The following is a 17,750-nucleotide window of genomic DNA, read 5'->3' as shown; positions in this document are numbered from 1 at the left end:
ACAGCCGCTTCACTTGATCCGTCAGAGGAGTTATTTACACATCAGTTGGATGAAATTAGTGATGCGCAACCATTACTGCCAGAGGATGTAGATAACAGGGATATGTCTCAGTCAGGCAGGATTACACACATGGACGTACAGTGTGATGATGATGATGATGATGATGTTGTACCCTCTGCTGCTTCCTTTGCTGAGGTGTCAGATTCAAGTAAAGTGGTTGATGATGACGATGTGTCCGTGGATGCCACGTGGGTGCCTGCTCGAAGAGAAGAAGAAGAGGGGGAAAGTTCAGAAGGGGAGACAGAGAGAAGGAGGAGACAAGTTGGAAGCAGGGGGAGGTCGTCGCAAGGAGCTAGTGGCACAGTCAGACAGCATGTATCGGCACCCGGGGTCAGCCAGACAGCACGCCAATCAACGCATTCTGTTGCCACCACCAGAATGCCGTCATTGCAAAGCTCAGCAGTGTGGCATTTTTGTGTGTGTCTGCCTCTGATAACAGCAATGCCATTTGCAACCTGTGCCAAAAGAAACTGAGTCGTGGGAAGTCCAACACCCACCTCGGTACAACTGCTTTGCGAAGGGACATGATCTCAAATCACAAACGCCAATGGGATCAACACATGAGTACAAGCAGCACACAAACTCAAAGCCACCATCCTCCTCCTGGTCCAGCATCTTCAGCCACGTCAACCCCTGCTGTCCTCCTTGCCCCCTTTCAAACACCCGCCACTCCGCCTCTCACCTTCAGCAGTTCCATCTCATCTGCCCACAGTCAGGTGTCTGTCAAGGAAATGTTTGAGCGTAAGAAGCCAATGTCACAGAGTCACCCCCTTGCCCGGTGTCTGACAGCTGGCTTGACGGAACTTTTAGCCCGCCAGCTTTTACCATACCAGCTGGTGGAGTCTGAGGCCTTCCAAAAAATTGTAGCCATTGGGACACTGCAGTGGAAGGTACACGGCCGAAATTTCTTTGCACAAAAGGCAATCCCAAACCTCTACTCTGTTATTGAAAAGGAAGTCATGGCATCTCTGGCATACAGTGTTGGGGCAAGGGTCCATCTGACCACTGATACCTGGTCTGCAAAGCACTGTCAGGGCAGGTATATCACGTACACTGCGCATTGGGTCAACCTGCTGACGGCTGACAAGCATGGAATGCGTGGCTCTGCAGCAGAGTTGGTGACACCGCCAAGACTTGCAGTTAGGCCTACTGCCACCTCCTCTACTCCTCCTACTCCATCCTCTTCGATAACCTCCTCAGCTGAGTCCTCTTCTGCTGCGGCGTCTGGCTGCACATCAACTGAATCCCCCCAGCTCCCCAGGGGCTATTCCACATCCCGGATACGACAGTGTCATGCCGTCTTGGGGTTGACTTGCCTGAAAGCAGGGAGCCACACCAGACCAGCACTCCTGTCCGCCCTGAACGCACAGGTGGATCAGTGGCTGACCCCGCACCAACTGGAGATCGTCAAAGTGGTGTGTGACAATGGAAGCAATTTGTTGGCGGCATTGAATTTGGGCAAGTTGTCACATGTGCCGTGCATGGCACATGTGTTGAATCTCATCGTACAACGCTTTGTGTCTAAGTACCCAGGCTTACAGGACATCCTCAAGCAGGCCAGGAAGGTGTGTGGCCATTTCAGGCGTTCCTACACGGCCATGGCTCACTTTTCCGATATTCAGCGGCGAAACAACATGCCAGTGAGGCGTTTGATTTGCGACAGCCCGACACGTTGGAATTCAACACTCCTAATGTTCGACCGCCTGCTCCAACAAGAAAAAGCCGTCAACGAGTATTTGTATGACTGGGGTGTTAGGACAGCCTCTGCAGAGGAGGAGGAGGAATACCAACCACAGCAGGCATCCCAGGGTGCTCGTTGTTGTCACCTATCTGGGACCCGTGGTGTTGTACGTGGCTGGGGTGAAGAACAGACCGTCAATGACATCAGTGAGGACGAGGAACGGGAAATGAGTAGCTCGCATCCAACCTTTTGCAAATGGGGTCTTTCATGCTGTCATGTCTGTTGAGGGACCCTTGTATAAAAAGGATGAAGGAGAACGACCTGTACTGGGTGGCCACGCTACTAGACCCCCGTTATAGGCAGAAAGTGGCGGAAATGTTACCAAATTACCGAAAGTCGGAAAGGATGCAGCAGTTCAAAACCAAACAAAAAAATATGCTTTACACAGCTTATAAGGGGGATGTCACAGCACAACGGGAATCTAACTGGGGAAGAGGTGAAAGTAATCCTCCTCCTACCACGACCACGCCGGCAAGGACAGGATGCTTTACAGACGTGTTGTTGATGGAGGACATGGAGAGCTTTTTCAGTCCTACACATCGCCACAGCCCTTCGGGATCCAGCCTTAGAGAACGACTCGACCGACAGGTAGCAGACTACCTCGCCTTAACTGCAGATATCGACACTCTGAGGAGCGATAAACCCCTTGGCTACTGGGTGTGCAGGCTTGACCTGTGGCCTGAGCTATCCCAGTTTGCGATAGAACTTCTGGCCTGCCCCGCTTCAAGTGTCCTGTCAGAAAGGACCTTCAGTGCAGCAGGAGGCATTGTCACTGACAAGAAAAGTCACCTCGGTCAAAAAAGTGTTGATTACCTCACCTTCATTAAGATGAATGAGGCATGGATCCCAAAGGGACTGACAGTGGGGGATTGACTAACAAAAGGCCTGAGGACATGCTTTGGCCTCAAAATGGTCCCCACGCTGCTGTATTTAATGTCTGCATACCTGATGACTTTCGTGAATTCTCCGCCACCAACTAGGGTTCAAGCCGCAATGTTTTAGTCACCTTTCTGCCCTGAAAACATCAATTTTTACGGCCGCTGCTACAACAGCGGCTGCAACAATAACATTATTTTTCAGGCATGTGTACATGCCTAATTTTTCTGGCCTCTGGTGCTGCACTGTGGCTGCAAAAGCAAAACAAAAAAAAAGGCACATACAAGTGTCAATTCCCCTTCGTGATCGTTACCTTGTTGTGGTGAAGGGGCTTGCGTATCACAATGAAGCGATCATCACCTCTATGAGTGTGTTGGCAATGTTGCCACACCCCAGATGATAAGGCCGTTGCTTTATTATGATCAGACCAAAAGCGATCGGCTGGATAACGTTTCATAGAAAAAACATAAATTTTTATTTTTTTAAAGTTGTATGGGTTTTTAATACATAAAATAAAAAAATCATAATAAAGTCTCTTAATCGTTTATTAGAAATAATGCAGACAATTTAAAAAATCCCCATCAATTCCAATACAAAGCAAGTACAGAGCTCAGAACTAAAATTATTTCAGGATGTCGTAATGGTTCGTTAATTCGACAATGGTGAATCAATTCGACACACGTCCCCGGATAGGGGACGTAACAGGGATTAAACTGATAGGAATAGTACTAGTTAAGACACCACTCATATAGGGTGTCACAGCACATTGCTCCGTGCACGTGCAGTGCCCCAACTTGGGAGTAAGAGGACTGACCAAGCTGCTTTTTCCATCTCCCGGTTCCTAAAATCAATTCAGTTTGGTGTATCAGAGTTTGGTCTGTCACTGTGAAGGCAGTCGAAGGTACCCGGCCTAAATTTTTTTTCACAAAAGGCAATCCCTGATATGGGACGTAACAGGGATTAAACTGATAGGAATAGTACTAGTTAAGACACCACTCATATAGGGTGTCACAGCACATTGCTCTGTGCACGCGCAGTGCCCCAACTTGGGAGTAAGAGGACCGCCCAAGCTGCTTTTTCCATCTCCCGGTTCCTAAAATCAATTCAACACAAGTCCCCAGATAGGGGACGTAACAGGGATTAAACTGATAAGAATAGTTAACACACCATTCATACCGTGTGGCAGAGTACATTGCATGGCGCACGCGCAGTGCCCCAAATTGGAAGTAACAAGAAGGACGCACACAGATAAATCACATTTCTGCAGGGAGTTTGTCAACTTTTGACAACTGTTTGCGGTTGTCTAAAATCCATTCAATACACGTCCTGATAGGGGACGTAACAGGGATTAAACTGATGAGAATAGTACTACAGAAAATACCACTCATATCGGGTGTGACAGTAAATTGCACGGTGCAGACGCAGTGACCGTGGATTAAAACAAAGGGGTGGGAGCCAGCGTTTTTTTAACCATCTCCCCGTTCGAAAAATCTATTCAATAAATGGACCCAAGATTGGGGACGTAACAGGGATTAAACTGATGAGAAGAGAACTACAGAAAATAACACTCATATCGGGTGTGAGAGTAAATTGCACGGCGCAGACGCAGTGACCGTGGATTCAAACAAAGGGGAGGGAGCCAGCGTTTTTTTTAACCATCTTCCCGTTCGAAAAATCAATTCAATAAATTGACGCCAGATTGGGGACGTAACAGGGATTAAACTGATGAGAAGAGAACTACAGAAAATAACACTTATATCGGGTGTGAGAGTAAATTGCACGGTGCAGACGCAGTGACCGTGGATTCAAACAAAGGGGAGGGAGCAAGCGTTTTTTTAACCATCTCCCCGTTCGAAAAATCAATTCAATAAATGGACGCCAGATTGGGGACGTAACAGGGATTAAACTGATGAGAAGAGAACTACAGAAAATAACACTCATATCGGGTGTGAGAGTAAATTGCACGGCGCAGACGCAGTGACCGTGGATTCAAACAAAGGGGAGGGAGCCAGCGTTTTTTTAACCATCTCCCCGTTCAAAAAATCAATTCAATTCACCTTTCGGGGACCCTTGGTGTTGTACGTGGCTGGGTGGAGGAAGAAACCTTCAATGACATCAACGGGACATGGCTAGCTTGGTATCCAACCTTGTGCAAATGGGGAGTTTGCGGTTGGGCAAATGGACTGTTTGCAGTTGTTTGCGGTGCATTAAAAGGGGAGTTTGGTCTGTCAATGTCTGTAAAGCGGCTGTAACCCTTACACTACCCGATCGATACAACATCATACCTGATCGTATACAGACACTGGATGTTTTAAACCACGTTGTTCAAAAAAATTTAGGATTGTTAGGTGATTTATGCCCTTTATGGATTAAAACCCAACTCTGCGTCAACTATGTAATTTTCCATGGGAGTTTTGCCATGGATCCCCCTCCGGCATGCCACAGTCCAAGTGTTAGTCCCCTTGAAACAACTTTTACATCACTACTGTGGCTAGAAAGAGTCCCTGTGGGTTTTAAAATTTGCTTGCCTATAGAAGTCTATGGCGTTTCGCCCGTTCGCGAACATTTGAGGAAATTCGCGTTCGCCGTTCGCGAACTGAAAATTTTATGTTCGCGACATCTCTAGTTACCATTATGTTCTGAAATAAAATGTTTACTTGCACCTGACACAGAACTAGTGGACATAGATAATGTTTTGGATAAAGGTTACGCTATCCTCTTTTTGAGTTTTCTAGTTGTACATCCTATGCATTAAATAATGTAGACAACATAATAACTTTCACAATTTATGTAATGTACAATGTCATATCTGTGATTATCGATTATGGTCTACTTTGGCTGTTATTCACACTAGGAGCGAGCGCTCTGTACAGTATTAGAATGTATTGGTTTCTATGAGCCAAAGTTATTACTTCGCAAAGTCTCGCGAGACTTCGGGTAATAGCTTCAGAAATCAATTTCTGCTGTAAAAAAAACATTTCCCGAACTCGGGTTCGGTTTCAAGTGGTGTGTAATCTCAAATAGTCGGACTCGATATAATTTATATTTATTTTTATATTTATAAATATACAATTGGTCAAACATTTATTAATTTTGATTACATACTATTACAAGTATAGGCATGGCATGTGTTTAACTTAGGAGAGCTTCACTGGACTTTTTCACATAAACGCCCATAAACTAGTTATGATCAACCCATATGGTGTGGTACTCATCTAAGTACATGTTCACATACCGATCCACATGTAATGTCAAATAGTTGCACTGCATGGATATGCTATGGCTCCCACCTTAGCACGTGTTCACACAGAGATCTGTATGTAATCCCAAACAGTAGTACTACATACAATTTATTTTATATACATTTATAAAAAATATATGTGGTTTTACATTTATTCAATTTGTTTGCTTACTATTACAAATATAGGTTTCATATAAAATTTTTACTCAATTTATGTTTACATTTTGCCTGACACAATTATAGTGTGTCTTCATGGCGTGTGTTCAACTCAGGAGAACTTCATTGGGCTTTTTCACATATACGCCCTTAAATCAGTCACAATCTACTTATATGCTGTGGCCCTCGTCTTGGCATGTGTTCACACACTGATTTGCATGTGATCCTAAACAGCCGTATTGTATCCATATGCTTTGGTTCTCATGTTAGTACATTTTCACACACAGATTTGTGGGTGGTTCCAAGCTGTGGGACTGCATGTAACCTTAGGGCTCATGCCTACGACTGTGTGCCAGCCGGGCTCGTATTGCGGCCCGCAAACAGCGGGCCAATCTCTGCTGCTTCCACACTTGGTATGTTGATATCACAGTTGTACTAGGTAGGTCAATACTGCAACTTATTTCTTCATCACCAGACACGTTTTGAAACCTTAGGTTTCTTCCTCAGTGGTTAAAACCACAACAGAGGAGAGCGAAGCAAAGTCATTGCCAGCCAAAATGTGCTTGTACCAACTTCCCTGACATCATCTGTATGCCGTACAGCTGAATGAGCAAACCAGGGTACTGGCAAGAAGCGCTATAGCATGATCTACTCTGCATGTTGTAACACAGAACCTCTCTCTTGCTGCTGCAGTCAACTTGGCCATATAAATCACTCAGTATTAATTGATATATAACTGAAACTAACATTATTATAAATAACAACTGTGTTTGAAATGATAATAATTTATACTAGGAAAGGACAACTCTTACCACATTAGATGTTGTCATTGGCAAGATTTGAACCTAGGACCCCACCTCTAACCACTGAGCCACCATGCTGTCCAATTCACAGGATATGCATGGATATGCATTTTAAAAAGAGTTTTGCTGGGGAACTTTTGAAAGGTTTGATTTATTCTATGATCTGTTTGTTGCATGTATTTGATTTACACTGTATATGTGTTTTCATTTTGTTTATGACCACAGATAATGGCGGTGAAGACTGTAGCTGTGATTGGGGCAGGAGCCAGTGGTTTGGCAGCTATTAAGTGTTGTCTTGATGAGGGACTTGAACCCACATGCTTTGAAAAAAGTGAAGATATTGGAGGACTTTGGCGATATAAGGTATGAATCAGAACATTACAGATAAATGGCAAAAACACATTGTAGAAGTCTCACATGACCCACCCATTTTCATATGCCCTAAGAGACATATGGGCACCATAATGGGGCTCAGGACCCCTGTATATTCCAGGATAAGGCACTTTTTGTATACTGGTCCAAGGGAAAAGTAGTTAGATAAAATTGCAAATTGAAATTTGATAAGCATCAAGCCCTTTTAGGGCCAGTAGTAGTGGCAGCAGCACAGTACCGATGTAACATGGTTAGCACTCCTTTTTTCAGAGATTTATGAGTTTGGTTATCTAATCTAAGCAAACACCTTCAATTGCTTTTCAATGGCTTTTATCTCAAGATAATGAAATTAGTTAACAGCGGGAGTGCTAACCATGGTACATCTGTATGTAACATGATAAGTGAGAGAACATGCTGCTTTGTAGGGGTAGTAGACGTGGTAGCAAAGGTAGTAGTAGCTTCCACACCTGTAGCAGTACAGCTTGGAAAATTATGGGAAAGTAGATAGTGGCATCATTGGGCTGAGGATAAATATCCATTCCCCTCTATTATCAAAGGGAGATCTATTAATTGTGATCAGCTGGAGGTATGTGAAAATCCTCACTGATCCATGTTTGATTCATTTTCACAAATGTAAAGTGTCACGCCCTGCCCTGAACAGAATCCCACCTCCTATCAGGTGTGGTTTGTTTGGTCATTGGGGAGGCTATTTATTCCTCCCTCTCCCTATAGCCTTTGCGGGTTATACTACTTCCTTGTTTGTGTGCTGGAAGTTTTGGTGGATTGTCTACTCCAACTCATCTAAAGATAAGTCCTTTTCGCTTTTCCCTTCTGTGTCTGTTTTTACTAGGCCCCTAGAGTGAATCTAGCTCCTTCGGTGGTTGAAGGAGCTGGTAGTCTCTTTCACTTTTCCCTACTGCTGAGGGTTTGGTCCAGTGTGTTTCAGCTTAGGTACGTGGGCATGTGCATATCTACCATCGAGAAATGCACATGGGCATAGCAGCGTAAGAGGTGACCCCTTTGTTCCCTAGCTTTTGGGGCCTAGTCAGTTGTTTTGTTTGCTTTGCCGTTTCCTGTTTCCTTCCCTTATCTTACCTACGTGACATAAAGTTTTTCAAGCTCATTTAGGACATTTTTTTCTGCTTTTATGTGACAATGCCACATGCCACTGTACAGTAACTGTGACACACACCAATATTTCAGGTGGCACACTGCTACCCGAATTAATACTGTAAAAGATTTGTTGTGACTGTGAATTATGTAATGAACATTGGAGTGATATACATTACTAATAAATTGAGTTGTACAGCTTTAAATACTGCACACTAGCACAAGCAGTCCTACAAATAGTTGACAAAACCAGCCTCCTTGAGACAGCCAGAATAAGTTAAATAATATGACACATTGAGGGTCATTAATCAAACTAGTCCATATCAACCAATCAGATTCCTCATTTCATTTTCCAAAGTAGCTGTCCGGAATAAAAGGTGGAATCTGATTGGTTGCTATGGGCAACTAAGCCAGTTCTACTTTTCACCATTTTAATAAATGACTTCTATCTGTGAAATAATTATACATCTAACTAGCTATGGTCTTATTTTCCCTGTGAAATACCCTCTGTTAACCCCCAAACTAGCTGTATTCTTTTTAAGATAATTTTTCTCTATCTAACTAATGTCAAATCCTTCCAATGTTCAAGCCCAAAAATAACATGGCAGATCCTGGCTGGGATCTTACATATTGTCTATGACACATCCACATACATCATAGCTATAACTACTTATGATTAACTAAGGCTGACAGCAAGGCATTATGAGCAAGCGCATTAGGACAAAGTCATGTGATCCTCCTTCTTCATCTTCTAATCTTCCCTGTATTCTGATATATATATATACAGTTGCAAGAAAAAGTATGTGAACCCTTTGGAATGATATGGATTTCTGCACAATGTGATCTGATCTTCATCTAAGTCACAACAATAGACAATCACAGTCTGCTTAAACTAATAACACACAAAGAATTAAATGTTACCATGTTTTTATTGAACACACCATGTAAACATTCACAGTGCAGGTGGAAAAAGTATGTGAACCCTTGGATTTAATAACTGGTTGAACCTCCTTTGGCAGCAATAACTTCAACCAAATGTTTCCTGTAGTTGCAGATCAGACATGCACAACGGTCAGGAGTAATTCTTGACCATTCCTCTTTACAGAACTACCTTTCAGTTCAGCAATATTCTAGGGATGTCTGGTGTAAATCGCTTTCTTGAGGTCATGCCACAGCATCTCAATCGAGTTGAGGTCAGGACTCTGACTGGGCCACTCTAGAAGGCGTATTTTCTTCTGTTTAAGCCATTCTGTTGTTGATTTACTTCTATGCTTTGGGTCGTTGTCCTGTTGCAACACCCATCTTTTGTTGAGCTTCAGCTGGTGGACAGATGGCCTTAAGTTCTCCTGCAAAATGTCTTGATAAACCTGGGAATTCATTTTTCCTTCGATGATGGCAATCTGTCCAGGCCCTGATGCAGCAAAGCAGCCCCAAACCATGATGTCCCCTTCACCATACTTCACAGTTGGGATGAGGTTTTGATGTTGGTGTGCTGTGCCTCTTTTTCTCCATACATAGTGTTGTGTGTTTCTTCCAAACAACTCAACTTTGGTTTCATCTGTCCACAGAATATTTTGCCAGTACTGCTGTGGAACATCCAGGTGCTCTTGTGCAAACTGTAAACAGGCAGCAATGTTTTTTTTGGACAGCAGTGGCTTCCTCTGTGGTATCCTCCAATGAAATCCATTCTTGTTTAGTGTTTTACGTATCGTAGATTCGCTAACAGGGATGTTAGCATATGCCAGAGACTTTTGTAAGTCTTTAGCTGACACTCTAGGATTCTTCTTCACCTAATTGAGCAGTCTGCGCTGTGCTCATGAAGTCATCTTTACAGGACGGCCACTCCTAGGGAGAGTAGCAGCAGTGCTGAACTTTCTCCATTTATAGACAATTTGTCTTACCCTGGACTGATGATCAGCAAGGCTTTTGGAGATACTTTTATAACCCTTTCCAGCTTTATGCAAGTCAAAATTTCTTAATCGTAGGTCTTCTGAGAGCTCTTTTGTGTGAGGCATCATTCACATCAGGCAATGCTTCTCATGAAAAGCAAAGCCAGAACTGGTGTGTGTTTTTTATAGGGCAGGGCAGCTGTAACAAACACCTCCAATCTTATCTCATGGGAGGTGTCTGATTGGACTCCAGTTGGCTGACACCTCACTCCATTTAGCTCTTAGAGATGTCATTAGTCTAGGGGTTCACATACTTTTTCTACCTGCACTGTGAATGTTTACATGGTGTGTTCAATAAAAACATGGTAACATTTAATTCTTTGTTTGTTATTAGTTTAAGCAGACTGTTATTGCCTATTGTTGTGACTTAGATGAAGATCAGGAAAAAAGACAAAAGGAGACAGGAGGCCGCGCCTCGTGTGTGTGGCTGTATTACAGTCTGAATGCACTTCATGCAAGATGCGCTTACCATGTGATGTTGTGGGGAGCCACAACAACTTTATAAAGCTTGTGCCGGTATTCTCCCGTCCAGCATGTGGGTTCCTGTACTGCTGCCAAGGTTCCTTGTCTCTGCCCCAATTGTGGCAAGAGAGGTAAAATATTAAAGATAAAATGGAAATTTTTCTAAAACCTTTTTCTGGCACTGAACTTTCTTTTTTAGAAAGAAAGTTGTTTTTTTATTTTTGTCAACGCGTTTCAAGGGCGTACAGCACTCTTCATCAGGACAATAAAAAGTATATGCTGAGAGATAACAGAACATCGTCTTTTAAACAGTATTTTGGCGTGCAGGCCAGTGGTTTTTTGGGGGGCGGGGATCTGGTAACTATGACGCTACCCGTGATGTCAGGTCGACACACCCCCTATCTATTTGGCTGTCACCGGGAATACAGCGCTGCTTGTTGTGTGATGACTAATTGTTATATATCTAATTTATCTATTAGCAGGGCTTTATTTATATGTACTGGGTATCAGAGAGAATTTTTGTGGCTGTCCTATTTTTGTATTATTATCTCGTTTTCGTGTATTTTACTGCTGCCAGCACGGTAAAGCAGTGGGGTTGGGTCAGGCTTTGGTATCATTGAAGGATGCTGCAGATAGTATGCTGTGATCTGCTGGCCGGGTTCTAGATATCGATCTTCTTGTTATTTCTTTACAGGTCAGTTACTGGCGGGGGGCATCACAGGTCACAGTGCCGCAAACCTTTGTGATGGTTTGTAGAAGCTACTGTTTGATTAGAGCAGCGGTTGCGGTGGTTAAATTTGGGTAGGGATTTTACTATTTTGTTCTGTAGTACAGTGTCGGCCCGTATAATTTTTCTTTTGATAGGTCCTGGCGCTGGGGGTCCCACACCATTTGTCTGGCAATGAACCCCTCTGCTATTCCCCTCATTTGTAAAGGTCCAGTGATGACTGGCAGCCAGGGGAAGCGCAGCGCTGGGTATAGACGTGACGATGTCGCAGCAGCACTAAAGGACATAATATCGGAGGGATCCACGGGGGGACGACTCTATCACCACCATTTCGGCTTGGGACCGGCAGGTAATTTGCCTGTGGTCTGAAGGCGGTGTTGTTTTGTTTTGGTTTTGCCTTATTTTGTTGCTGCTGGGCAGAAGCGTTTTTCACTGTCAGTTTATACCGATGTGGCAACAGCTTTTGTAACATGATTATATGTTTTGATATTAGGAGGATGGCAACAAATTTGTTACAGTATGTTTGTATATTTATGTTGAAAGAGATACCATGTTGATGTTGGGCCTGTCTTGATCGTGAGAATTAAAAGGTGAAGGGATCGAGGAAGAATACTGATAGTAAAAATGTATATATATTATTATTAATAGAAAATGATGATTAAGAGTGGGGAAAAATAGTAAAAATTGAGTAAATATCAATAAAAATAATATAAGAAATAATACATTGGGATAAAAAATGTATATAGATAAAATATATGTGTAAAATGAACTTGTTTAAAAATGACAATGGATACTAATGGTAAATAGTGGTAGAATAAAAGTTATTTATTATTATTATTATTTATATATCCCTTTGTTCATGTTTATTCTTATATTTGCAGAGAAGTGTGGATATTAGTGAGTGTTTAAAAATACTCATCTGGAAGATTATATGTATATTGGAAGATGGTCAGATCTATATACATATGCATATATACATATAGAAAACAGGTACAGGGGGGTGCACAGGCGGATCCATATATATATATATATATATATATATTTATTTTTTTTATACACATTTGTTGTGATGGACAGGGGTGGTGTGTATAATTTTATTGAAGGCAATTAGGTATAATTTTATTGAAAGCAATTGGGTAATTGATAATAGTGAGTGCTTTTTGATAGGTTTTGTTTATAGTATTGTTTCTGAAATTTCATTGAGCCCATATGGTGCAAGGGTGTCCAGCTGATATATCCAGTATACCTCTCTTTTCTGTAGGGTATTGAATCTATTGAAAGGATTTTCTGGTATAAATTCAATTGGGGTTATGGTTAGGGGATGTTTTTCTTTTTCTATTGTGAATGCACAGTGTCTAGAGAGGCTGTGTTTAAGGTATTGTCTCCAGATATTATATCTATGTTGATTTACGCGGTTGTGTAGGGGCTGGGTCGTACGTCCCTTGTACTGGAGGCCACATTTACACTCAATGAGATATATCACATAGCACGTTTTGCAGGTCATGTGATGCTTAATCGTGAAGGTGGACCCATTTCTATTTGAAGAAAAATGTGTGCGGCTATGTGTAATGACTAGAGTTGAGCGAACACCTGGATGTTCGGGTTCGAGAAGTTCGGCCGAACTTCCCGGAAATGTTCGGGTTCGGGATCCGAACCCGACCCGAACTTCGTCCCGAACCCGAACCCCATTGAAGTCAATGGGGACCTGAACTTTTCGGCACTAAAAAGGCTGTAAAACAGCCCAGGAAAGGGCTAGAGGGCTGCAAAAGGCAGCAAAATGTAGTTAAAACCCCTGCAAACAAATGTGGATAGGGAAATGAATAAAAATAAAAATAAAATAAATAAAAATTAACCAATATCAATTGGAGAGAGGTCTCATGGCAGAGAATCTGGCTTCATGTCAGCAGAGAATCAGGCTTCACGTCACCCAACACTGGAACAGTCCATTGTCAGATATTTAGGCCCCGGCACCCAGGCAGAGGAGAGAGGTCCCATAACAGAGATTCAGGCTTCATGTCAGCAGAGAATCAGTCTTCATGTCATAGCAGAGAATCATGCTTCACGTCACCCAACATTGGAACAGTCCATTGTCATATAATTTAGGCCCCGGCACCCAGACAGAGGAGATAGGTCCCATAGCAGAAAATTCAGGCTTCATGTCATAGCAGAGAATCATGCTTCACGTCACCCAACACTGGAACAGGCCACTGTCAGATATTTTTAGGCCCCGGAACCCAGACAGAGGAGAGGTTCATTCAACTTTGGGTTGCCCCGCAATATAATGGTAAAATGAAAATAAAAATAGGATTGAATGAGGAAGTGCTCTGGAGTACAATAATATATGGTTAAGGGGAGGTAGTTAATGTCTAATCTGCACAAGGGATGGACAGGTCCTGTGGGATCCATGCCTGGTTCATTTTTATGAACGTCAGCTTGTCCACATTGGCTGTAGATAGGCGGCTGCGTTTGTCTGTAATGACGCCCCCTGCCGTGCTGAATACACGTTCAGACAAAACGCTCGCCGCCGGGCAGGCCAGCACCTCCAAGGCATAAAAGGCTAGCTCTGGCCACGTGGACAATTTGGAGACCCAGAAGTTGAATAGGGCCGAACCATCAGTCAGTACGTGGAGGGGTGTGCACAGGTACTGTTCCACCATGTTAGTGAAATGTTGCCTCCTGCTAACACGTTCCGTATCAGGTGGTGGTGCAGTTAGCTGTGGCGTGGTGACAAAACTTTTCCACATCTCTGCCATGCTAACCCTGCCCTCAGAGGAGCTGGCAGTGACACAGCTGCGTTGGCGACCTCTTGCTCCTCCTCTGCCTTCGCCTTGGGCTTCCACTTGTTCCCCTGTGACATTTGGGAATGCTCTCAGTAGCGCGTCTACCAACGTGCGCTTGTACTCGCGCATCTTCCTATCACGCTCCAGTGCAGGAAGTAAGGTGGGCACATTGTCTTTGTACCGGGGATCCAGCAGGGTGGCAACCCAGTAGTCCGCACACATTAAAATGTGGGCAACTCTGCTGTCGTTGCGCAGGCACTGCAGCATGTAGTCGCTCATGTGTGCCAGGCTGCCCAGAGGTAAGGACAAGCTGTCCTCTGTGGGAGGCGTATCGTCATCGTCCTGCGTTTCCCCCCAGCCACGCACCAGTGATGGGCCCGAGCTGCGTTGGGTGCCACCCCGCTGTGAACATGCTTCATCCTCATCCTCCTCCACCTCCTCCTCATCCTCGTCCTCCTCGTCCTCCAGTAGTGGGCCCTGTCTGGCCACATTTGTACCTGGCCTCTGCTGTTGCAAAAAAACTCCCTCTGAGTCACCTCTAAGAGACTGGCCTGAAAGTGCTAAAAATGACCCCTCTTCCTCCTCCTCCTCCTCCTCCTGGGCCACCTCCTCTTCCATCATCGCCCTCAAGGAGACATAGAAGTGGTATTGTAATGCTGATAACGGCGTCATCGCCACTGGCCATGTTGGTGGAGTACTCGAAACAGCGCAACAGGGCACACAGGTCTCGCATGGAGGCCCAGTCATTGGTGGTGAAGTGGTGCTGTTCTGCAGTGCGACTGACCCGTGCGTGCTGCAGCTGAAACTCCACTATGGCCTGCTGCTGCTCGCACAGTCTGTCCAGCATGTGCAAGGTGGAGTTCCACCTGGTGGGCACGTCGCATATGAGGCGGTGAGCGGGAAGGCCGAAGTTACGCTGTAGCACAGACAGGCGAGCAGCGGCAGGATGTGAACGCCGGAAGCGCGAACAGACGGCCCGCACTTTATGCAGCAGCTCTGACATGTCGGGGTAGTTGTGAATGAACTTCTGCACCACCAAATTCAGCACATGCGCCAGGCAAGGGATGTGCGTCAAACCGGCTAGTCCCAGAGCTGCAACGAGATTTCGCCCATTATCGCACACCACCAGGCCGGGCTTGAGGCTCACCGGCAGCAACCACTCGTCGGTCTGTTGTTCTATACCCCGCCACAACTCCTGTGCGGTGTGGGGCCTGTCCCCCAAACATATGAGTTTCAGAATGGCCTGCTGACGTTTACCCCGGGATGTGCTGAAGTTGGTGGTGAAGGTGTGTGGCTGACTGGATGAGCAGGTGGAAGAAGAGGAGGAGGAAGCCGAGTAGGAGGAGGAGGCAACAGGAGGCAAAGAATGTTGCCCTGCGATCCTTGGCGGCGGAAGGACGTGCGCCAAACAGCTCTCAGCCTGGGGCCCAGCCGCCACTACATTTACCCAGTGTGCAGTTAGGGAGATATAGCGTCCCTGGCCGTGCTTACTGGTCCACGTATCTGTGGTTAGGTGGACCTTGCCACAGATGGCGTTGCGCAGTGCACACTTGATTTTATCGGAAACTTGGTTGTGCAGGGAAGGCACGGCTCTCTTGGAGAAGTAGTGCCGGCTGGGAACAACATAATGTGGGACAGCAAGCGACATGAGCTGTTTGAAGCTGTCTGTGTCCACCAGCCTGAATGACAGCATTTCATAGGCCAGTAGTTTAGAAATGCTGGCATTCAGGGCCAGGGATCGAGGGTGGCTAGGTGGGAATTTACGCTTTCTCTCAAATGTTTGTGAGATGGAGAGCTGAACGCTGCCGTGTGACATGGTTGAGATGCTTGGTGATGCAGGTGGTGGTGTTGGTGGTACATCCCATGTTTGCTGGGCGGCAGGTGCCAACGTTCCTCCAGAGGCGGAGGAAGAGGCCGAGACGGCAGCAGCAGAAGAGGCCGAGGCGGCAGCAGCAGAAGAGGTAGCAGGGGGAGCCTGAGTGACTTCCTTGTTTTTAAGGTGTTTACTCCACTGCAGTTCATGCTTTGCATGCAGGTGCCTGGTCATGCAGGTTGTGCTAAGGTTCAGAACGTTAATGCCTCGCTTCAGGCTCTGATGGCACAGCGTGCAAACCACTCGGGTCTTGTCGTCAGCACATTGTTTGAAGAAGTGCCATGCCAGGGAACTCCTTGAAGCTTTCTTTGGGGTGCTCTCGGTCCCAGATGGCGGCGGTCAGTAGCAGGCGGAGTCTCTTGGCGGCGGGTGTTCTGCTTTTGCCCACTGCTCCCTCTTTTGCTACGCTGTTGGCTCGGTCTCACCACTGCCTCTTCCTCCGAACTGTGAAAGTCAGTGGCACGACCTTCATTCCATGTGGGGTCTAGGACCTCATTGTCCCCTGCATCGTCTTCCACCCAGTCTTGATCCCTGACCTCCTGTTCAGTTTGCACACTGCAGAAAGACGCAGCAGTTGGCACCTGTGTTTCGTCATCATCAGAGACGTGCTGAGGTGGTATTCCCATGTCCTCATCATCAGGAAACATAAGTGGTTGTGCGTCAGTGCATTCTATGTCTTCTACCACTGGGGGTGGATGCCCTTGGGAAACCCTTCAAACAGCATAAGAAACTGCTGCATAACTTGAGGCTCAGACAGTTTCCCTGGTATGCATGGGGGTGATGTGACAGATAGGGATGAGCGAACCCGAACTGTATAGTTCGGGTTCGTACCGAATTTTGGGGTGTCCGTGACACGGACCCGAACATTTTCGTAAAAGTCCGGGTTCGGGTTCGGTGTTCGGCGCTTTCTTGGCGCTTTTTGAAAGGCTGCAAAGCAGCTAATCAACAAGCGTCATGCTACTTGCCCCAAGAGGCCATCACAGCCTTGCCTACTATTGGCATGGCTGTGATTGGCCAGTGCAGCATGTGACCCAGCCTCTATATAAGCTTGGGTCACGTAGCGCTGCACGTCACTCTGCTGATTCAAGCATAAGGAGAGGTTGCAGCTGCGACGTTAGGGCGAGATTAGGCAGATTAACTACTTCAAAAGACTTCATTCTGTGATCGATCTGCAGCTGTGGATCATTGAAGTGCTATTATTGACTTGCTCACTTTTTTGAGGCTGCCCAGAGCGTTTTTAGATCACTTTTTTTCTGGGGTGATCGGCGGCCATTTTGTGACTTGTGGTGCGCCAGCACGAGCTATCACCAAGTGTATTTAACCATCGATAGTGTGGTTATTTTGTGCTATATCCTACATCAGCTGCAGGCTGAGCCTGTGTCACCGAAGTGCATTTAACCATCAACAGTCTGGTTATTTTTTGGCCATATACTACATCAGCTGCAGGCTGAGCCTGTTTCACCCAAGTGCATTTAACCATCAACAGTCTGATTATTTTTTGGCCATATACTAAATCAGCTGCAGGCTGAGCCTGTGTCACCCAAGTGCATTTAACCATCAACAGTGTGGTTCTTTTTTGGCCATATATTACATCAGGGGC

General features: G+C 45.3%; 1 protein-coding gene across 2 annotated transcripts in view; it reads left to right on the top strand.

Annotated features, from left to right (window-relative positions):
• The window catches only part of LOC120978499 (flavin-containing monooxygenase 5-like), a 463,632-nt gene that overhangs the window by 149,596 nt on the left and 296,286 nt on the right, over window positions 1–17,750 (top strand). For both annotated transcript variants that reach the window (XM_040406667.1, XM_040406666.1), the window contains exon 2: window positions 7,103–7,240. In XM_040406667.1, coding sequence (XP_040262601.1) covers window positions 7,106–7,240 — 135 coding nt within the window. In that variant the 5' untranslated portion in view covers window positions 7,103–7,105. The remainder of the gene's footprint in view (window positions 1–7,102; window positions 7,241–17,750) is intronic.

Source organism: Bufo bufo, chromosome 9 (assembly GCF_905171765.1).
Source record: "Bufo bufo chromosome 9, aBufBuf1.1, whole genome shotgun sequence".
Taxonomy (NCBI): Eukaryota; Metazoa; Chordata; class Amphibia; order Anura; family Bufonidae; genus Bufo; species Bufo bufo.
This window is presented reverse-complemented; position numbering and strand designations above follow the sequence as displayed.